Source organism: Cydia fagiglandana, chromosome 25 (genome assembly GCF_963556715.1).
Source record: "Cydia fagiglandana chromosome 25, ilCydFagi1.1, whole genome shotgun sequence".
NCBI classification, from domain to species: domain Eukaryota; kingdom Metazoa; phylum Arthropoda; class Insecta; order Lepidoptera; family Tortricidae; genus Cydia; species Cydia fagiglandana.
The window spans coordinates 2337572-2362424 of NC_085956.1; the positions used below are offsets into that span (position 1 = coordinate 2337572).

The 24853-nt window shown below is 37.8% G+C and overlaps 2 protein-coding genes across 2 annotated transcripts in view; one reads left to right on the top strand and one right to left on the bottom strand.

Moving 5' to 3' along the window:
* The window catches only part of LOC134676791 (homeobox protein Hox-D4), a 54387-nt gene extending 36669 nt beyond the window's left edge, over nucleotides 1-17718 (bottom strand). The window contains exon 1 of the mRNA XM_063535173.1: nucleotides 17608-17718. Within this exon, the coding sequence (XP_063391243.1) occupies nucleotides 17608-17718 (111 nt within the window). The remainder of the gene's footprint in view (nucleotides 1-17607) is intronic.
* Nucleotides 1-24853, top strand: part of LOC134677080 (protein seele) — a 222735-nt gene that overhangs the window by 84884 nt on the left and 112998 nt on the right. The window lies entirely within an intron of this gene.

Consider the following 24853-nt stretch of genomic DNA (forward strand, 5'->3'; position numbering starts at 1 on the left):
TCAATTTAGTTCTTTGTATGTTTTTACGGTTTCGTACCCAAAGGGTAAAAACGGGACCCTATTACTAAGACCTCGCTGTCCGTCTGTCCGTCCGTCTGTATCTCATAAACAGTCGAAATTTTCACATTTTCTGTAGCCGCTATAACAATAAATACTAAAAACAAAATAAAATAAATATTTATCTGGGGCTCCCATACAACAAACGTAATTTTTTTGCCGTTTTTTGCGTATTTTTAAATAATTGTTACTCACGAATTACTTCATTTCTAAACATAAAAATGTATAACTACCTACAGATTGGTCCCAATTTGAACAAAAACTAGTTCTAAGACCATTTAATAGTCGATTGATGTACTGATGTAACTTAAGGTACCGTTCTACAATATTGTCGTAAAATTCCTAACATTATTTACAGGGCCGCCGGGGGTCGTATTTCAACCCTTATAGGGGTGCTGAAAAACGACAAATCAAATTCCTTCACTGCCTTACGTTATAGAGGGTTCCGTGGGGATTTGTTGATACGTTTTGTTAAGACTTAATATTTTTTGTTATACATATATATTTTTTGACTCGTTTCTGACAAAAAAGAAAAAGAAAATAAATGTTTTTGAGTAAAACAATAAATATTAAAAAAATTAAAACTAACAGACGTTGAAATAGAAAGTAGAAAAATATGGCTTTCCATCACAAATGGACGTTTCCAATTGAAATTCCAACAGAAATTCTGATACAAATAGTCCTTATTGCAGATGAAGCATAAGGACCCTTCTCTGATGGAAAATCACAAATATCTACTGATATAATTTATTTTGAATCTATCGTTCTTTCGATATAATTATGAAATTACAGAATTGTGTTCTTCAATAAAGGAGTGTAGTTAAGTACAAGTATTTAAAGTGTCCGATGCGCGCATGTGACAATCCTGGAGAGGGGTTCATAGGCTACGGTGAGCGCTTACCATCAGGCGTATGGTTGATTGCTAGCGACGTGGTATATTATTAGTGTCCGACCGAAGGTTCGGTTTCGGTTTCGGTTTCGGCCAGTTTCGGCCAAAAAATCATGTTTCGGCCGTAGTTTCGGTTTCGGCCAAAATACGGCCGAACCTTTCGGCCGGGCCGAAACTTACGAAATGGTACTTCGGACAAAGACCAAAAGTTGGGGAATAAGTAGGACAACAATATTAATATCTAGGTACATATACTGATTCATGTATAGGTGGTATAGGTACCTACATAATTTAATTGGTTTATTATAAAACACAATTCCACTAGTGAGGGCGCCACTGGACGGTCGACTCAGTCTTAAGAGGCTGTCAATACCTATAACGCGCACACTGTCTAATTGTATCGGAGTGAATGAGATAGCACTGTCGCACGTAGCCGTTGGCCGAGTATCCGCTCGGCCCGAGTCGAACGATGTCTTTTTCGCTCTAATTCAATCACTTATTCAGTCATTTTCCTATCTACCTCTAATGACAAATTTTAAGCGAGGGTAAAGGTTACGCTCAACTAGTGCTGCAAAGTTGATTTTCTCAATAGTTAATATTTTACGAGGCTGAACAGCTGACTATTGATTAAAACGAAGAAAAAACCCTTAAAAGTGCCCCCAGTGCAGTTTTTCATACGAATGCTTAGCCTCACTTTTTACCTCAATTTACCATTGGTTTGCGTTCCACATGTCCTCTACTTCAGCTTAGCCTTTGGCCTCGCTGCGCCATGCTCAGCCTGCGGTCTCGCTTTTTAATACAATGGACATTGGTTGGAGTCTGTGCTCAACTACTTATTTTGAAGCCTGAAGCACGGCTTTGACTTCGCATGAAAGTTCGCCTCACTGGGGCACTTCGGACTTTTAGGCCCAGGTGAAGATCGGTACCCGGCCTTGCGATATTATTAACAAAAAATTTCGCGCTCGCTGCGCTCGCGTTTTTGGTTGACCATGTATCTACATGTTAGCTTGACTGGTGAATGAATAGAGTTACACCAAGAAAATTCTGCAATGTTTTTGATAGCATACGCAGTGCAACTAGTGCAAATGTTATTTATCAAAAATGTTATCAAAATCGTTGCAGAATTATCTTGGTCTAACTGTAGTAATTTTCTTAAAAAACTGCTTAAGTAACATAAATTTCAAGGACATTGGGTGTTGACAGTCCCATAATATGTGAGTAAAAGCGGTTTTATGAGATTTTTTCAACGATTCTAACAAGTCTACAAAAGTTTCGGTTTCGGTTTCGGTTTCGGCCGAAACTAGAGCCAAAGCCGAACATTCGGTTTCGGTTTCGGTTTCGGCAAAAAAACATGTTTCGGTCGGACACTATATATTATATAAAAAAAACCGGGCAAGTGCGAGTCGGACTCGCGCACGAAGGGTTCCGTACCATAATGCAAAAAAAAAAACAAAAAAAAAACGGTCACCCATCCAAGTACCACTCACGACGTTGCTTAACTTTGGTCAAAAATCACGTTTATTGTATGGGAGCCCCATTTACATCTTTATTTTATTCTGTTTTTAGTATTTGTTGTTATAGCGGCAACAGAAATACATCATCTGTAAAAATTTCAACTGTCTAGCTATCACGGTTCGTGAGATACAGCCTGGTGACAGACAGACGGACGGACGGACGGACGGACGGACGGACGGACAGCGAAGTCTTAGTAATAGGGTCCCGTTTTCCCTTTGGGTACGGAACCCTAATAAGTATAAATACTGTAACTCAGTTTAACTTTACTGGAGACTCAGTTTACCCTGTGGGTAACTCTGTGGTCCTACTCAGGTGGTGTAGGTGTGTGTGTGTGGGTTTAGGTTACCCTGTAGGTATTCCTAGGATTCCGAAACTTCGAAGTACATTTGAAATTAACAGTTTTGACTGATAAGCTGTTATTAGCTTGTTTTTTTTTTGTTTGATTTTTTGTCAATGTTATCTACGTATTATTATTTTTCGGTAGAAAAGTTTTAAGTAGGTAGTTACATACTTATAAAATTAGTAAAATTATTTTTCGAATAATTATTATATTTAACCTAATTGTATGTCTGCTAATCTATTTATTAATTTTTCTGTATTTTTTATACGTTAATATTAAATACCCATAGGTACCCAACAAACAATTAAGCGACACTTAGCACTTATTTTATCACCTAAAGACATATAACGGCTGTAGAATAGCTATATACTCTAAGCTTACAGGCTCTGGTGACATCAAGGTCTTTAAGAGGTCCATGTATAGCTTTAAGATCCACAGTAGCCGTTTTGGCCGCTATAATGGATCTTAAGCAGCTAGTGTTATAGCTCAAAGTGAATTCTACCACCTTAACATCTATATGAGTAATAAGCAGCTGCAAATTTCACTTAAGGTTCTAAACAGGCGATAAAAACTCTTTTATAGCTCCGTTACTCGCAATCGCTTCTTAACTCTCTTGTCCCACTTACAGTCGAAAAGAGAAGTTATGAGTCACTTTTATAGATCATGTAGTCGCAGACGGGCGTTATTCAATACCTTAGTACATCTTATAGTGTTATTAGAGTCTTACTTACAACCTACGCCTATAGCGCCATGTTAATATGACCGATGAATCAATAAGCAAAACAAAAACTGATAATTAGAACGTAAATACTTAATAAAAATCGATACTTTTAGTCAATATAGACATAATGTTAGTATTGTTGTATTTAAAACCGGACTTCACGTATATTGTGTAATTTTGCTAAAATTAAATACGGTGGACCACAATTTAAAAAATATTATATTCAGATAAATGTGCAAAGGATCAGAGGCCCTTTAAAATTTTGTTAGTAATACATATAGTTATTGACAGTGTAATTAATTTCGCCATCATAAATCCGCAGATAACACCGGCATCAGTGAACTAAAATAATTATTTGCTTTTATTTATCCGCCATTACATTTCACTTCAAGCTGTCACAGTGCAAGCTTACAAATAATAATACAAAATGGAAACATCTGCAACCAAAGCAGGCGGGGCTAAGGAAAAAATGTGCAATTACCTTCTTGAGTGTTACAAATATTGACTTTAAATGCTAATATACCATCTCAAGCTGAAAGTATCATCTATATAGCTGTACACTACTACTCAAACAGTTAGTAGTCGCTTATTTGGCACCCTTTTAAATCCTAAGTTGTTAATCAACGCTATTACAGCACTACTTTAGCGCTCTTCTGCTACAACAGTTTGTAGTCACCTATATGCAACCCTTCTAGCTCCTAAAGAATTAATTAACACTATTGTAGCTCCACTATACCGCTCTTATGTCTCTTTTTTTATCCGCTAACCCTACTGTAGCACTGTTATAAATCTTATGGTGATAAAATTTGTGCCCAATCCGGGGTTAAAACGGGGTTATAGCCGGCTATAACTCCTATTTTTAGAGCACAAACAACACCTAAAGAGTAAATAGGCGCTTATATAAATCTCTTCTAACCCTTAAATTTAGCGCCTGATGTTAGTTGGGTAGTCACAAAAATAAAACAATTGTTATTAACTTATTATATCCTGAGTTGAGTGAATAAGCATCCCGGTACCTAACCGGCCACAATATTATCGAAATATCATTTAGTTAATCTACCTATTTATTGTACTAATTAAAGTAAAAAAATAGGTGTCTAAAATTCCAAGAACTTACTTCACTACCAACAAAAAAAAAACTTCACCACAAACACTTCACAAAACACAACAAATCGCGTTCGATATTCAAAATTGGAACCGTCACCCGCGCGCGAAAGTACGTAACTACTGAATTAAAAATATCCCGAATGCCTATTATCTACTCATATTGCTTGTATGGAGGCGGTTCTAACCGCCCAGTATAGATGGCGCCACCACATTCAATACAAAATCCCCTTTCTCACTTGTATTACTTTAGCGTAACGGACAATGGAAGGTCTAGATATACTGGTTACAACGTAACTCCGCCCAGTTTGCGTTTCGCTCTTTCTTTGTTGTTTTGCTGCGTGCGTCTCGCTCTCGCAGCGTTGCCAACCTAACCGTTTAGCTTTAATTTTCTTCAGCTTCAGAATGGTAATTTCGTGGTCGCAGATTGTTGGGTTTTATCTTTATGCTCAGTGCGATGGCTTTTTACTTTAGTTATTTGCATAGGATTTGTCTTATTTGTGCTGAACCTCTTTAGAATACGTAATTAAAAAATAAGAGACTTAATAACACACATTTACTAAGTCATTTTTGAGTTGAGTTTTATGAAGGTTTATTTGAAAATTTCTTATTATTTAGGTAGGTATATATTATTTCTTTTCATCTCAATGCTTAACCTTTTATTGTTGTGGTCAAACATCGTGAGTTCAAACCTCGATTGTGCTGTATAAAAAGCAGAAAATATCGTTTAAAAAAATGCAACAATATGACTAAAAATTAGGTCAGAATCTTTATCATATCTACACAGATAAGAGATCAATTCAAAAGAGCATAAAAATTAGAATGAATGTTAATACTACTTAATATGTACCTACTTAGGTATAGTCGCACCAATAAAAGTCTGCAGCGGATTTGATAGCCCACGCAGTGTAAGTGTTATTTATACGTCATAATTTCATAGAAGTTTGACGTTTAAAATAACACTTGCACTGCATGTGCTATTAAAATCACTGCAGACTTTTCTTGGTCTAACTCTAGATAGGTATGTAGGGATCCTAATCTACATTTCTACATAGGACAGAGTTCAAGACAAGGGTAGATCATTTTTTAAACATAATGAATTAAGTACAAAGTTATATCATTAGTCCAAACTTTACCCCCTTTAAATATATCAATTTAAATTGAATTTTTTTTTTTGATTGATTTTTTTATTTGATTTTTAGTCAATATATTAATTTAGAAAACCGGCGTTCTTTCTGTAGTTACGAAAATGTTTCTTGCGATTCATTAACGTTTTTCTTATCGCATATATAAAAAATAATACGACTTTTAAATAAAAGAACTGCTCCCACTGCCACAACATTAAAAACCCTCGCCGTCTGCTCAAAATCAGATAATTAGATCTGACGGCTGATTTTACTTAAAACTACGTTTGCCCGCCTTTGCCTCGCGGCGGAGGGCGCGACTGGACCGCCGGAGGCTCGGAAATAAACGGTGTAAGGGAGACAGAGACGGCTGTACCTACCGATATCATAATGAAAAACATACCTCAATGTTCTTATAGAAATCTAATACAAATCCATGTAGGTCCCTGACACCTAAACCTGACGGCTAAATTTGTACCTACTTAAAAACACACAAGTAATACCTTTACCAGGATTCGAACCCGGGACTAAGTCGGTTAAAATTTATGAATGTTTGAATCAGTAATGTCAACGAAAAAACAAACAACAAATCAGAACCTTAACTTTCTGTCTTGCAACTTTTCACATCTACATAAAAGTGAATAATCATGAAACGGGAAAATACTCAAAACATTAAAATTGTTCGTAATATCCTAGCGATCCTCCAAAAATGGCTTCCATACGATAGAGACAATACACTTTTTCCGTCCATTGTTTCACCAAATTAGGGGCGGGCGCTAAGTTTTCCACCAATCAGGGCTCGCCAGAGCGGGACAGCGCACAACTTGGTCTACAAGAGAGACAGAGACGGGTAATAAGTTGGGTTATTTATGTCAGAAGTTGCGAGTGAGTGGTTTTCCTCTGTAATTGATGCTCTCAGCCCGCTTTGGTTACAAATTGGGATTTTTATTCGGCGAAATGGGTAGAAAATAAATTTTCGGGCGATCGTTCGCACCAGAATTGGTGGATTTTGATAATGTTTCGTTAGTTTTAGTTTTTTGGGGATTTTATTGAAATTTAACAAATAGTATTATTTTTGTTGTTTGTACAATATTTAGGTACGTACTTACCTATCTCACTAACTGTACTAAAAACCGGCCGAGTCGGACTCGCGCACGAAGGGTTCCGTACCATTACGCAGAAAATGGCAAAAAAATCACGTTTGTTGTATGGGAGCCCCACTTAAATATTAATTTTATTTTGTGTTTAGTATTTGTTGTTATAGCGGCAACAGAAGTACATCATCTGATCTGTAAAAAATTCAACTGTCTAGCTATTACGGTTCTCGAGTTAGAGCCCGGTGATAGACAGACGGACAGACGGACAGTGGAGTCTTAGTAATAGGGTTTTTTTACCCTTTGGGTACGGAACCCTAAAAAATGTCATTAAACGTTTGACTAAGGACACTCAACGTCCCCATTTTTTCAAAATCCTGACTTACCTGCTTTCTTACGCACAAGATGGCCGCTCGCAAACGTCAAAAGTTTTGTGTAATGGCTCCCAAATTGAGGGGACCTCGTTGGCGGGAAATTGGATAAGTTTTTCATTATGGCGCCGTTTAGCTGAAGCTGGAACCATTTGCGATGTATTTTTTTACCTGTGCAATATACCGGGTGTGGCCTGTCATATGAGCAAAAAATTTAACTGTAGGCTGTACTCCTCATACTGATCAACATTTGTTTAGCGACTTTTTAAAATAACTTGTACTTTGATTTTAATACACTTTAAAGGTTATTCAAAGACGCAATGTATTGCGAATTTTTGTATGTTAAGGCTTGACAAGCAACGTCAATCACAATGATATGGCGTGGCGATGGCGTCCATTGAAAATAATATTTATTTTGTATGAAAAATAGGGAGTCTAAATACTTGATAATTTTTAAAAGTTGTTGAACTAAAGTGTCACTGTTTGAGGAGTACAATCTATGTTTTAATTATTTGCGCATGTTACAGGCCACACCCGGTAGTTAAAATCTGTGAAAAAAAATTATAATATTGTAGGTAGATAATACGTTCTATTATTTGGACTGATAGACAATGTATCTATAAATATAAATATGTAGGTATATAACTTATGAGGCTAACTCTAACATATTTTCATACTGACGCAAATTAATGATATTGCTCTCATTTTCTTCTGATTTTCGTACATTAAAGTATGTAATCTTATTATACATATGTCAAAGTAAATATCTGGACATGATCTGTGTGGCTATACCACCACTTTCGTACGCTATCAGAACTTGATCAGAACTATACTTACCTACTTTCTATGCATCTCGCTCGTACTCACATTATACACATACATACTGTATACATATGTAGTCCGAGCAAGATGTATAGAAAGTAAATTACGTAAACGTTATCGTGTATGTCAGTTTCGACACTGTCAGTGACTCATGGTACGGGTACTGGACTGACTTAGTAGCCATTTCGCAATAAGGCATAACTGAATTGTATGATAGATCGAACTAATACCTATTTTCAGTAACTTGGTAGCCATTTCGCAATAAGGCATAACTGAATTGTATGATAGATCGAACTAATACTTATTTTAAAGTACCAGCTTGGTAGGTATACATGTTGTGAAACTGTAATAGCAGTGATTCATCTCTGATATCGTATCTGGGTTTGATCTACCTATGTTAAGACATAGGTACGAGTAACTATTTGGACATGTCACACTAAGATCGCCTTAGAGAGATGCATACATACATACATATAATCACGCCTATTTCCCGGAGGGGTAGGCAGAGACCACGGATTTCCACTTGCTACGATCCTGACATGACATACCTCTTTCGCTTCCTTCACATTCATAACATTCCTCATACACGCTCGCCGGTTTAGGGTGCTCTTGACCTGGCCTTAGATGCATTTCATCATTTCCATCATAGAGGTCGTCGAAGACTTATGGGCTACAAATGTTTAGTAAATATTACCTATCATCATCATCATCATAATCATCAGTCGTTCCCTCAATCCTGAGGATCGTGACATCATGTCCTAATGTTGCTGACCAGTCTCTTCCATAGGCTTCTGTCACCCGCCATATGTACGGCTTCCTGCAGATGTAGATGCAGCGGTGTAGTGACTTGTGCGCTCCATCTAGCGGGTGGTCTGCCGCGAGTCCTCTGGCCCTCAACTTTGCCCGTCATAGTCGTCATTTCTAGGCTATCAGGAGAACGTCGTGAGAGGTGGCCAAAATATGCAAGGATGCGGTCTTGACATATGGTCGACAGCCGGCGGTATATATTACCTAAAACTAGCCTAAATTTAAAACTGGACAACCTAATCACCATGTGATCTCTCAATTTCCAGCCGATTTCCCATGACACCTGTCACTTCGAGTGCCACAATGACAGCTGTCAGATAAGCCGCGAAATATGAATTATTTGCTTTTTAAAACATGTTTATCTCGTATTTTGTAAAGATAAGGGACGTGGGTTTTTCGCGTTCAGAAACACAGTTATCTCTATATCTGATTGGTAATGGATTGGTAGATACTCGAATTATGAAAGAGTGAATCCTCCTAGCAGTACAGTCGCCATCAGATATATCGGAGCGGCCAAGGTGGTCACAAATATCTGAACACGTCTCTATTGTCGGGGCGTTAGAGTGCGTGTTCAGATATTGTGAACACCTTGGCCGCTCCGATATATCTGATGGCGACAATACATATAGTCGCACCAAACAAAGTCTGCAGCGGATTTGATAGCCCACGCAGTGTAAGTGTTATGTATGCGCCATAATTTCATAGAAGTTTGACGTTTAAAATGACACTTGCACTGCGTGGGCTATTAAAATCGCTGCAGACTTTTTACGGTCTGACTGTACATAGTTTATTTGTTTATTTTTTGCATACAATTAACACAGTTACAATAGGGAAAATTACGTGAAAATCTGTGTAGAAGCAGGCGTGTCTCACTCCGCGATTTCGTCGCTTTGCTACAGGTAGCTAAAAGTACATCCGTTCGACCCCAATTTTGGGGTTTGCCATAAGCGGCGCGTGGCGCTGTCGCCACCTAGCGGCCATATCTGTGCTGATCGTAACAGACGCGTTTTGTTAGAGAGTGAGTCTTCTGTACCTAGTACTATTATTTATTCTGTGGTAGGATGCGGCACTACGACAATGTGGCTAATTCCGTCATAGGGACTATTCCGTCCAGTAGCGTTTTTCTCGAACAACGAACAAAATTGGTAATTTCATCGACAAAGCAACGATGGCTTTTAGTTTGAGCAATAAAAAGCAAATGGTTTTTTCCTGCGATTGATAATTAAAGAAATATACCGGGTATGGCCTGTAATATGAGCAAAAAATTAAACCGTAGGCTGTACTCTTCATATTGACCAACATTTGTTCAGCGACTTTTAAAAATTACTTGTGGTTTGATTTTTAATACACTTTAAAGTTTATTCTAAGACGCAATGTATTGCGAACTTTGTTATGTTTAAGGCGTGACAAGCAACGTCAATCACAATGATAATGGCGTCGCGATGGCGTCCATTGAAGATAATATTTATTTCGTATGAAAAATAGGGAGTTAAATACTTCATAATTTATAAAAGTTGTTGAACAAAAGTTTCACCGTTTGAGGAGTACATGTAGTACAGCAAATAATTAAAACATAGATTGTAGAGTACAGCAAATAATTAAAACATAGATTGTACAATCTTACAATGTTACAGGCCACACCCGGTATACGCTCGTGGACGGTAAAGTAACAATAAAATAAAATTTGAAAACATCGCATTAAAAAAGTCCGAAAATCACATCAAACATTCAAATTATCCTATTTGCTTACATAACCCGATAAATACCTACACACGCTCCGATTCCCACAGATTTGCGTCAACTTTCACATGACCACAATCGCATTATCGTAATGTGTGTTTGTGTGTTTGTGTGTGTTGTGTGATACCGCGAGTCAACATTATTGTGATGCTGGTGTAATCTATATTTTTAATCGACCAATGCAAACATTAATGAGAACAGCAAACAGACAGGTGGATACGCGTGCTGGGACTGCTAGGTTCATTTACAGGAGTTTATGTGACTGCTGCATAATGCCAGGTATTTAAATACAAGTGTGGGTTTATGACACGAACGAAGTGAGTTTCATAATAGGATCACACGTGAGTTTTAGAAAAAATGTGATAGATATGTAGGCACCTGCACTAGAGATTTAAGTCCCCAGTTACTGGAATCAGTTATGTAACGCTGCCATACCCAAAAATTTTTCATTAAGCTATGAGCTTCATCACATCTGATATTTGAGTAATTCTAAGCATTTCTAGCCTGAAGTGGGGGGGAGGGTGGGGTACAAAGACGGCCGCCACCCGTCATCTTTAAAAAAAATCTATTCTGATCCTGGTGGGTACTAGGGCAAGTTTGGTATCATTTTCGTATAAACCAAAGACGTAGAATTCATTGCTGATATTTGTTTTTTTTTAGTTTCATAGTAATTTTACAAGAAAAACGTAAAAAGGTGAAAAATTTGGTTGGAGATTTTTGCTACGCGGAGCCGAAACTACAAAAGATAGAAAGTTGAAATTTGCACACTAGATTACATTTATAAAGTGTACAAGAGATAAGAAGTGATTTTGAGAAATTCAACCCCTAAGGGGGTTAAAAAGGGGATGAAAGTTTGTATGGGGTTCAAGTTTTATTTTAAGCTAGGAATTTGAAAGTTCGTTAAACGATATATTATTACAATACAAGAAAACTAATTTCAGCGTTTTTGAAAACTCATCCCCTAAGGTGGTGAAAAGGGGGTTGAAAGCTTGTATGGATATCAAAAATTTTTCGAACGCGTGACTTGAATCTTTGTATTTGGGGATATTACTAAAATACAGGAAAAGTAATTTCAGCGTTTTGTAAAATTCATCCCCTAACAGGGTTAAAAAGGGGTTGAAAGTTTGAATCCATTACAAATCCGAGTAGACACACATTTCTTATTGCCTCCCAGGCTTGAAATGCTTAGAATTACTCAAGGAACATATGTGATGAAGCTCATAGCTTAATAAAAAAATTTTGGGTCAACTTTATAACTGCTTCCGCTAAGTTAGGGACGTTATTTAATTTTAGTCGTTAGTTAGAATTTATAGTCATGCCATACTTACATAAATGTCATACCTACTTATAGATAGATCGTGTCATTCACGAGGACGCGTGCCTTGATTCGTATTGTCTGCTGCATAATGACAGGTATTTAAATACGAATGTGGGCTTATGACACGAACGAAGTGAGTTTCATAATAGGATCACACGAGTGCTTTAATTTAAATTGTTTGCAATTGAAGTTTAATTTCGAATAAAACTTAATTTCGACTGATATTTTACAATAGAGGTCAAATCAAATGCCTGTGTTATCTATATTTTTAATCGACCACCGCAAACACGACTGAGAAGTGTAAACAGACAGGTGGGTGCGTACTAGGACTAATAGGTACATTTATAGGATTTTATGTGACTGCTGCATAATGATAGGTATTTAAATTACGATTGTCGGTGTATGACACGAACGAAGTGAGTTTCATAATAAGATCACACGAGAGCAACAGTACATATCTATCACAATTATGTAATTAAGTAGGAAAGTATATATGTGTTTTGCTAGTGTAGACTGGCGATGGTTCTTACATAAGTTTTCACGTCACCAGATGGCGACGTTATGATACCGTTTTTTAAATGTCGTATTTAAAGCCATGACAGTACCTAATGTAGGTATTCTAGATATTATGATACCTGTGTTATAGTCTGACATGAAATGTAGAAAATTATTGAGGGCGCCACTTCCTACGTAACTGTCACTTTTTGACGTCTTATAAATCGATGAACACCGGTAGCATGCACGAAAAATTTCACGTTGTGGACAGATGTCCATGGTAATGTTGTGGACAGATCTCCATGGTAACGTCACGTAATGTAATGGTAATGTTTTCTTATGACGTTATCACGCAAAATTATCGTCCGTAAACCGACTTCACAGGCAACCATATTTTTTTTGACGTAAAGTGTCACCAGCGCTTTGTTACAATATTTTAAACAACGTACAAAAATATATTTTCCGCGGCCCCAAGTCCGGCCCCGGGCGAACAACAGCACTTGATTAACGCCACCGCATCCGTCCCGCTCGTGCGTTGGTCTCTCTCCCACAAGTAGCTTCACTCTGCTTTGTATCCAATTTAATGAAAATAATCTATCTAACACCTTTAAACGAGCATTTCTTGTTTATTTATATAAGTATATAATTTCGGAGATCTCGGAAACGGCTCTAACGATTTCGATGGAATTTGCTATATGGGGGTTTTCGGGAGCGATAAATCGCTAGGTCTTATCTCGGGGAAAACACGCATTTTTGAGTTTTTATATGTTTTCCGTGCCTAGATATTGAATGTGAAATGAATACAGTCAGTCCATGATAACTTCGCATTGGTTTGACAAACTTTAAGTACTTATGAAAGTATGACGTTTATAATACCTAAACTCCAACACTTAGCTGTTGGCTGCTGCAAAGTCCATGCATCCTTACACCATAACACACAGGTCATCTGGAAGAAATCGCTCCGTATCAATGAGACCACACGTTTGCCTACCGCTGTTTTATTGATTAATATTCAGGTAACTTTGACGACCGGGCTAGCCTAGTTAGTGGGTAGTGACCCTGCCTGTGAAGCCGATGGTCCTGGGTTCGAATCCCGGTAAGGGCATTTACTGATTTATTAATTTTTATTGATACGTGAACCGCATGAAAATCCGTTTAATAGTTTTTGAGTTTATCGCGAACATACAGACAGACGCAGTGTGGGACTTTGTTTTATAATTAGTACTGATTGTGTTACTGTGTAATTTGAAAATAGCATATACCGGAATCGAACCCGCACCGTGCTCTCCACCGAGCCGAGGGAGCCGCTTAGGTATAAAAGTGGTGTTCTTGTCTTTAATTTGTCCGGAGATCGCTGACGGCGCCGCTGGCCTGGGAGATGGCGCCACCAAGTTGCCCTTATAATTATGTAGGTCAGGCATCTTTACGGCTACCACCAGTTTTGACATTGACAGATACGCTCGCGTCATAGAGAAATGTAGTAAAGACAAGAGTGCTCACTCCATACATCAGTTTTGGTACCAAAAATATCAGTATTTTCATAGTCGACATCTAGCATCGAGTAGCGGAATTATCAGAACCGCTACTCGATACTAGATGTCTCTCGAGTGGCGACCCACGAAAATTGTATTGAACAACAATTTACAACTAATATTAGAAGCAGAAGGAGTTGAAAATAGAGTTCCGGTTAATCCGTTTATAATATTAGCTGAAGAGAGAGTTTTTAGAGAGTGAGTCTTCTGTACCTCTAGTACTATTACTTATTCTGTGTCTTCAGTTTAGGTAGGTATTTAAATAAAAGTAAACAAAATCTACCCTCAAATAGCTCTTTAAGCCAGTTGAGGGTAGATGAAAACGTTACATAATCAAATAATGTAATGTAAAATTCAGGTCGTTCAGCGACTGATCCAGGCGCTTTTGTGTTTGGTTGGTTAAGCAATAAATGTCATAAGTTCATAACTACCCGAAAATGTACAAATTGTTTGTTTACTTTTATTTGAATAAATAAATAAATATTAAGGACCTTTTTACACAAATTGCCTAAGCCACACGGTAAGCTCAAGAAAGCTTGTGTTGTGGGTACTCAGACAATGATATATATAATATAATATATAAATACTTAAATACATAGAAAACAACCATGACTCAGGGACAAATATCTGTATCATCATACAAATAAATGCCCTTACCAGGATTCGAACCCGGGACCACCGGCTTCACAGGCAGGGTCACTACCCACTAGGCCAGACCAGTCGTCAATACCTATACAACCCATACAATACATACCTAGACAATATTTAAATACCTAAAGATACTGAATATAGTTAGCTATCATAATATATCAGTGCCAGCTCCCGGTGTATCCGGGCGGCACAGCTCTTCCTAATTGCCATGATTATCGCAAATGGCCGCTCGCTAGCCTCGCCCCCCGGGACCGCCCGCCATCTTCAACCTAATCTACTCGCGATTTTTAGCTGCAATAAGGGTATTAAGGCTGTAAAAGGGAATTCTTTTCGATAATTTGACGAATTTTGAGACATACAGTATACTTATAAAAATCTTAAATATATTTACAGTTAATAGGTACATATGGTGCGACTTTACCGCCCTAGTGCAGTAACTAGCATTGTATGTCGAAAATTTAAAGGGCCATATGTACTGTAAAACGTACAATACTCGTGCGAAAAGGTAATCTGCCACTCGTGTCGAGTTAAAACACTCCCTTCGGTCGTGTTTTAATTTATCGCCACTCGTTGCGAATTTCCTACTTTTCGTACTACTATCGTAATATTCGTAATGTATTAACTAATACTAGCTCCACTATAAGATATTTAAAATTTCAACCCCGAGTGAAAATGGCTAGTGAAGGATTCTTTCTATTCAATCCAAGAATATTTTGACATTAATATGTAACTTTATCAATATATTTTTTATGTAAATAATGTTTAATAATTTAATTGTGTTATTTGTATAAATTGCATGATGTAAATCTAAGTTCATTATGTATAATTAATTAGTATAAGTAATATTGTTTGCATGCCAGTATTGTTGGCGAGATATGAGCGCACCTCTACTTATTGTAATTGTTTAACATCTGTATTAACCATATCTCTTGCAAATAAATAAATAAATTAATTCATTCATTCATTCAAGCCATCGAATTATCTCTAGTCCTTTTTCGCAATTTTTAGGATTCCACAATTGACTTGAAAATATGTAAAGTTAAGCCACGAAAAGTCTGCAGCGGTTTTGATAGCCCTCGCAGTGCCAGTGTTATTTATATGTCATAATTTCATAGAAGTTTGACGTTTAAAATAATACATCGACTGTGTGGGCTATCAAATCCGCTGCAGACTATTATTGGTCTGACTTTATCTATATAACTTTTGAACAGAGTGGTTTAGTTCTATGGCATTTTTACACATATTTTTGGTGACTAACCAAAACCTGTCTTTTTTTGTCTGTTTACTAGTAAGTATAAAAGGGTCAATTTTTGAAGAAGGTGTTTTTTCGACATTTGTATGGCAATTTTTTATTTTTGAATAATCTGATTCATAATCATCGTTTTAGGAAGGGTTCTTAACAACAAAAAATATACTGTAGGAGGCACCTCTGTACTTTTTATAGTTAGATAGATATGGACGTTTAAAGATTGACATTTGTATGACACTATTTAGCCATTTGTAAGGCGCTTTTGACATTTATACGGCATTTTTTCTACATTATATGGCAGTATCAACATGTATATGCCACTATTTATTATTTTTGTTACATTTATAAGACCCTGACGACATATGTATAACACCTTCTCGACATCTGTATGGCACTATGTCGACATTTGTATGCGACAATCGACATTTATACGGTCAAAATAGCCGTATAAATGTCGCCATACAAATGTCGCGACATGTCGCCAATAATATTTTTTTGCGATATTTCCTACACAATACAACGGATTCACTTATTTATTTTACTATATATTTTAACACTATATTTGCAACTATTATTATAAAAGAAACATTTTTATTCCAACTATGTACCAACGTATTCAGAGTCCATACAAATGTCGTTGTAGTCGTACCAAAATATATCGAAAGAGATTTTTATCTGTTTTTAAATAAATTTAACTGTTTCCGGGTTTACATTTGATGTCAATCGATGCCCAACTAACCGCACTATTGCGTTGTAAATTTAATCTAACCATTATTCAATAGACAAAGAAGATTATAGGGGGTATATTTAAGTCATAACAAAACAGGTGCCGCGCGGGACAGCGATAAAAAGGCTTCCCTTGTTTTATTAAATAGCGCATTAATTTATCAATATGATTAAATCAATTCTCTAGAAAATGCTCTTTATAGAAATACAAAGTTGTTTATAATACGTTGCCTACATCCAAAGTTATGATTTTTTTTATTGCGCGGTGCCGCCACTGGGACACGCGAAAAATGGCAAATTTCGCCATTTTTGGAACTTCAAATGCGATTTTGTCAGGACCAAATAATATTTTTGGTACAGTTGTGCATGATTTTTAAAGCTTATAATACACTGAATTAAAATATATACATATCCAGTCTTTTAGTCCTATGGACTTCGAGTTTTAGCCGTGGGACAGCAAAAAATGCCTATTTGAAAATTGACCCAAAAAATTATCGTTGTTGTCATTATTGATTGTGAAACAAAAATATTTTTTTGTTCTCGCAGTCGAGTTTCACAATTAACGCCCAAAGAAAATAATTATATTTTTTTTCGTAATTAATTAACTCATGAAGATTATTGAAGATCCAAATGAATGACAAAAACTTATTTTTAGGCAACTATAGTGGCGCCCATCCTAAATAATTAGGTAGTCACATTATACCTACGTTAAAATTGTGTTATGCAACCCCGAATTGTCAGGGAGCCGGCGGCGGAACAAAAATAAATGTAACCCATGAAAATAATATGATTTATGCTGTATCATTTATGTATAAGAAATTATATAAAAAAACAGCAAACAAGCAAATATTTTCTAGTTATATATATTATATGCTATCTCCAAGCCGATAATGGCGAAAACGGACTAAACTTCGAATTCACTTACAACAACCTCTAAAAGTTATATTTTTTGCACAGTCTGATAAAAACCAACCCCCAGTCCGTCCCTGCGCCCCATCCAATTAGCGATCAGATTAAAGATATGCCGGGGGAGCCATTACCCGCGAAATTACCCGCTTGACGCTCCTCGCTCGCAGTGCGAGCGGAAGCGGGGGAGGTAGCGGGCGTGGTATAGGGCGCGGAGGGTTGAAGTCGAGTCGTTGAAGATACGTCGGGGCAGCCATTACCCGCTTGACGCTCGCTCGCAGTGCGAGCGGAAGCGGACGCGGTAGCGAGCTCGGAGAGTTGAAGATATGCAGGGGAAGTATTACCTGTAAAATTACCCGCTTGACGCTCTTTGTCCACAGTGGGAGTGGAGTGAATAATCTTAGGTAACTATTAATATTTAGCTATAGGTACTTATACTAAATAGATTTACCAAAAATGTGCATATAGTTAGTTTTTTTAGCATTAGAAATAAGGTAAACAATCTTGATGCATCTTTTAATTGAAAAACACATTTTAAAAATAAGTTACGGCAAATATGTAACAATTATGAATCTAATACGATCATTTATATTCTTCTGCTTTAATAAGTAATAGTTTTTGATTTTTAAGAAGCGTTTTTCAATTAAAAGACATGTCAAGATTGCTTACCTTCTTGCAAGTTCTTTCTAATGCTAAAAAAAACGAACTATAAGTCGTTTCAACTACCGGTCTGATATTGATCCAGCATCGACTTTTGTATTAAAAAAACCTGTTACGATGAAACCAACTACTTATAGTCCAAAAGCTTCTTAGTTATAATTTCTTTCAATCCTTCGTGCTTCTACTTTATGTGCACTTTTCCATCAGTAAAGGAAAGTCACAATTACTTTTTGGACTTGTTTTGTTATTTGTAGTGGACAATAGTTAGGTGGTCTTAACAATATATGTAATAAAAGTAGGTCGCTCCCGCTCCCGCTCTCGCTCCGCTCGTCACCGCGCCGCTACCGCACCCGCCCGCACTAATTGTTTTAATCGCGCCTACTTACCTACCGTTATGTATTGTCGCCGTAAATATGTATTCACCCTGTATATTGTTCCGACGCGTCGTGGTAAGATGCGAACGTGATGAGTTTGTTGAAATTTCTCATTGTCATATCATATCATGTCACCCGATATTGTTTATGTATCTTATCTTCAATGATCGTACATGTTCCAGCATTTTTGGTGCAGCCGAGTGGTGTTAACGGAATTGGTATAGATCATTTCAAATGAAATGGTAAATTAATGTTAATATTAACGTAATTAACGCTAATTAATCATCAGGGTTGACATTATTAATACCAATTCCGTTAACACCACTCCGTTGCACCAAAAATGCTGGAAAATGTACGATGTCTGCTTATCTTATATTTATATATATATTTAGGGGATCTCGGAAACGGCTCTTTTCGGGGGCGAAAAATCGATCTAGATAGGTCTTATTTCTGGGAAAACGAGCATTTTTAAGTTTTTATGTATTTTCCGAGCAAAACTCGGTCTCCCAGATATTATCAACTAAAGCGCCGTATTTATTGATTTGTGACCTTTTTAATAAGAATTACTTACTGATGACAGTGATGACGGAAAATCAGTTTTCCCGTTATTTCATCATCATCATCATCATTTCGGCCTATATACGTCCCACTGCTGAGCACAGGCCTCCTCTCCCGTTATTTAATTATTTTAATTAACTATTTTTATATTGTGGTAGAGACTTATCGGAAACGTTTGTATTTGTCATGCTAGTTTAGTTAATGTCAGTACCGTAAAATGGGGTGAGTAGGGAGAAAACTGACATTCAAACCTCGATAACATTTTATTTTTACCCGACTACGGCAACGCAAAAGGAGGGTTATGATTTTGACCGGTATGTATGTGGGTATGTATGTATGTATGTATGTATGTTCATCTGTTCCCTCATAACTTCTAAAGTACTTATTATATTTTAACAAACGATGTGTCATTCGAATCGTCTTAATCGTCCGCTGGTTATAGGCTATATGGCGTCACAAAAAAATGAACAATGCGCCCTCTAGAGGTCATAAAGTCACGAACCAAAAAACTAAAATTAAGTAATGATGATGTGTTATACATCATTGGAAAGAGCTCAATTAGCACATTTCAAATATATAAATATTGTTAGCTTTTGCACCCCGCTTTGCTTGCATGCGCCAGATAAAACATTAATTTATCGGTTAGGTGATTCGAACTATGAATCTACAAGCGCTCTGGATTCTATCCGCGTGTTACGCGACTACGGCGATACAAGAAGGTTTTTGCAAAAGAAATTTGTTTGGCTGCTATACACGGTGTTTTTTTAATGTCCTGCAACATTTTATAACGTGAATAGGTATAGAAATCCTGATCAGCCAAAATGTACAAGTATGAAACGGTCAATTTTTTTATTTACAAGATACGTACGCGTTCCGAAACCGGGCGCCTTCGGCGCCCTCATACTAAACGTGTCGGGCGTAGCCCGACGTACGCGTTCCAAAGCCGGGCGCCTTCGGCGCCCACATACTAAAAGAGTCGGGCGTAGCCCGATATACGCGTTCCAAAGCCGGGCGCCTTCGGCGCCCTCATACTAAAAGTGTCGGGCGTAGCCCGACGTACGCGTTGCAAAGCCGGGCGCCTTCGGCGCCCTCATACTAAAAGAGTCGGGCGGAGCCCGACGTACGCGTTGCAAAGCCGGGCGCCTTCGGCGCCCTCATACTAAAAGAGTCGGGCGCAGCCTGATATACGCGTTCCAAAGCCGGGCGCCTTCGGCGCCCTCATACTAAAAGAGTCGGGCGCAGCCTGACATACGCGTTCCAAAACCGGGCGCCTTCGGCGCCCTCATACTAAAAGTGTCGAGCGTAACCCGACGCACGTGTTCCAAAGCCGGGCGCCGAAGGCGCCCTCATACTAAAAGAGTCGGGCGTAGCCCGACGTACGCGTTCCAAATCCGGGCGCCTTCGGCGCCGTCATACTAAAAAAGTCGGGCGTAGCCCGACGTACGCGTTCTAAAACCGGGCGCCTTCGGCGCCCTCATAGGCACTAAAGGGCGTAGCCCGATATAGGTGGCGCTCTGCGTGCATTTCTGTACTGAGGACGCCCTCGCAAAAGTAGTATAAAGTGACTTCAAAAAGTTAGTAACGAAATCATGACCCCAAAATTAATTAAATAAAAAATAAGTTCAAAAACTAAAACCCGACTACTGCAAATCGCGCTCTAAAAAGTATGAAACAAGATAGAATTCTTATCTAAAATTATCAAGCAGGAAATATTATAAATGTTACCATTTTTTTTTATATAAAAATACAACGTAATATAATTTACTGATTTTTTTATATATTTACAGAGATTCAGAGGATAGCCGTGGTCGTATGCCACATTACTTTTAAGTTTATAATCGTGGCATACGACCACGGTGATCCTCTGAATCTCTGTAAATATATAAAAATCAGTAAATTATATTACGTTGTATTTTTATATAAAAAAAATCGTAACATTTATAATATTTCCTGCTTGATAATTTTAGATAAGAATTCTATCTTGTTTCATACTTTTTAGAGCGCGATTTGCAGTAGTCGGGTTTTAGTTTTTGAACTTATTTTTTTTACATATGTCAACGGAATGGTATATTTATTAAATGTTCCGGACGTTTGTATTTTAGTTTTTTTTTATGATTTTTGGTAGTTCCATTTCATAACATTACCGATAAACACAAAATCCCTCCTCATCCCGTAGGGTACTATACTACCTAATCACCTCGCACGATATGGATAACGGTCCAAAAATGACCCTGTATATCATTTTTTATATATACTATCTATATACTATCTGTCTTTAGGATTACGAAGAGTACACAATCAGCCATACGCTGGTAATTGTAACGCTATCACTTATCCGATAAGTTTATTGACGGTAAGTGACGGCAAGTGAACGCAAACAATGTTGATAAACATTTAGCCGAGGCTGTGCGTCTAACTGAAACGCGAATTTGCATACGTCAAAGCACACAATAGCATTTACTTCGTTTGCTTCCTTTACAGCCTGTGGCCTGTAATACGAGCCAAAAATTAAACTGTAGGCTGTACTCCTCATACCGACCAACATTTGTTCAGCAACTTGTGATATGATTTTTATTACACTTTAAAGTTTATTCTAAGACGCAATGTATTGCGAGTTTTGTTATGTTTAAGGCGTGACAAGCAACGTCAATCACAATGATATGGCGTGGCGATGGCGTCCATTGAAGATATTTTTTTAAAGTTGTTGAACAAAAGTGTCATCGTTTGAGGAGTACAATTTATGTTTTAATTATTTGCTCGTGTTACAGGCCACACCCGCCCCGGTAGAATTAAAAAATCAAATAAGTAGATTTTGATTATGGAAGGTATAGAGATTTACTTCTACACTCCATAATTTTGATGATGAGTTGTCAATAGGGAATATTAGGCAAAGCTCTGCGTAAGTGGCACCACTAGCACATACAGTAAACAAACATCAATGACACATCATGGTCATCATGGTCTACCGTCAAACACGACAGTCGAAAGTTCGGTTTCTGCCTCTCTATCACTCTTGCTTATTCGATCAATAGAGAGGCAGATAAAGGAATTTCGATTTTCGCTTTTCGCGGTAGGCCACCTGTAAAGAAACCGCCTTGGTGCATCAATGTCATAATGAAAACTTGTAAAAAAACTGTTTAAGGCCTAGTATGTATAAGTTACTCCATGGTTTAAACAAATTAGTGCTGCACTCTGGCGGTAGAACATTGCAGTAATACTGCCTATTTAGGTATTCGTAATTTGTTGTCTCGGGTGGTACCTAAATGTTAAATGTTCCTGCTTTTTTGCGTCGATTACTGCTAGAAAACAGTGAGCAAATCCGCACTTAGGTCCCTGCTTTCAGTGAATAAATAGTTTTTAATATTGCGAAATGTACCTAAAGATGTTGTAATTTTATACCTGTAATATATTTTTTGTATAGAAAAACTTTGATAGCGCGATGTAGGATTTTGAGAATTCTTTGTTGACTGGTGTAACCGGTAGAATACAAAATGGCGGCCAAACAAGAGTAAATCGTATTATTTTATCAACTTATCACTTAATGGACAGTAAGTGCTACCGTATTAGCGCTGATAATATTCCAAATAGAGATTATTGATTGACCAATATAGGGGCCCACTGATTAACAGTCCGCCGGACGGTATCGGCCTGTCAGTTAGAACAAAATTTTGACAGTTCCGAACAACTGGCAGGCCGATACCGTCCGGCGGACTGTTAATCAGTGGGCCCCTAAAAATCCTCCGCAGCGTCTGTCTGTTTGTGTGTGTGTATGTTCGCGATATACTCAATAACTTCTGAACGGATTTGCTTCATCATGCGGTTTTCACCTGGGGTCCCTTTGTTTCCCATAAAGTTTTAAGTCATAATGTATTGTTTGTCATATTATCGTTAGTCATAAAACTGAAACCGTTAACTTTTCAGGATTTTCGTAAGGTTATTCTGTAGGCGCCCAGTGCGCAGGGGGCGCAGTGGTGGCCGAGTGGATATGACGCCCGACTTTCAATCCGGAGGTCGTGGGTTCAAATCCCGGCTCGTACCAATGAGTTTTTCGGAACTTATGTACGAAATATCATTTGATATTTACCACTAGCTTTTCGGTGAAGGAAAACATCGTGAGGAAACCTGCATACATCTGCGAAGAAATTCAAAGGTGTGTGTGAAGTCCCCAATCCGCATTGGGCTAGCGTGGGGACTATAGCCCAAACCCTCTCGCGCATGAGAGGAGGCCTGTGCTGAGCAGTGGGACGTATATAGGCTGAAATGATGATGATGATGATTCTGTAGGCAGGTTAGGTTAGGTTAGGTTTGTTTTATGGCAATCTTGAAAAGTTACGTGTTTCTGAAAAAAATCAATTATGACTTACGAAAATTCGGACAAACAATATATTATGACTTAAAACCATTTGGGAAACAATAGAGACCCTTTTCACCTACCTATCAAGGAAAGTTTAGGTTTAAGCAGTGGGGAGACACTCCTGACTTCGGTCGAACTCTGCTTGTAGGAAGTGTCCTTTCTGTACGGTAGTACTATTATTTCTTCTGTGGTTTAGGCAGGCGTGTCTTACCTACTCCGCAACTTCTTCGCTTTGCTACAGGTAGCTAAAAGTACATCCGTTCGGCCCCAATTTTGGGGTTTGCCATAAGCCGCGCGTGGCGCTGTCGCCACCTAGCGGCCATATCTGTGCTGATCGTAACAGACGCGTTTTGTTAGAGAGTGAGTCTTCTGTACTTAGTACTATTATTTATTCTGTGGTTTAGGTGTATAATTTGCTAACCCGTGCGAAGCCGGGGCAGGTCGCTAGTACTGAAATAAAATAAAGGAAATGTAAAACCTGTACCTACAGTTCGGACGCACACACAAGGTTTCTCTCCTGTGCCTAATATTATCAGCTTGTGGGCATGTAAGTGGGTCAAACAGAAAACTGTGTTACGTCTTTCCTGTAGACATACACAAGAGTTAAGGGCTATAAAGGTCAATTTTCTTATTTAACCCTTATCCACGTGAAACGTATTTAGAAAACTATGATAATATCATTACTTACATGCCCACAAGCTGTTAACTATTGCCCACAGGAGAGAAAAATGTACAGTTCGCGCGAACACACTAGTTTTCTCTCCTCCATATTAACCTTTTTAGCCCTTAACTCTTGTGTATGTCTTCAGGAAACACGTAACAGTTTTCTGTTTGACCCAAGTATGTAATGATTTTATCATACTTATCAAAATAAAAGGATTTTCATGTGGGTAAGGGTTAAATAAGAAAATTAACCTTTATAGCCCTTAACTTTTGGGTGTCTACAGAAAAGACGCGAACACAGTTTAAGCCCACGTGCGATTTTTTTAAAACATCGCCTTTTTTCCTGAAGGCTATTAAACACGGCTGAAGTCGGTTAAATACGGGTTATAAGCTCATATGTATTTAACCTTTTCGATGCCGTGTCAAACACAAAAGCTGTCACTCGGACGCCACGTCACCGAGGTGTCAAAACTGAAATCGAACTTTATGCATATGCACAGTCTAAGTTGTTCTGTGGTCTGTGACCGATTAATCCGTCTTTGGCGTTGGAACTGCGGTGCGGATATATCGGTCATTGGCGTCCAAAAGGTTAAATCACATATCGTTATCGTATTAATGGACAGTAAGTGCTACCGTATTAGCTCCGATAACGTATCACCAAAGAGAATATATAGTATAGAGGGCTATTGTCAAAGTAAATTTTGTAGTCATGGTACATTTACTGCCATCTATCGACACACGATTAAAACTTAAAATAAAATTGAAAATGTATAAATTAATCAA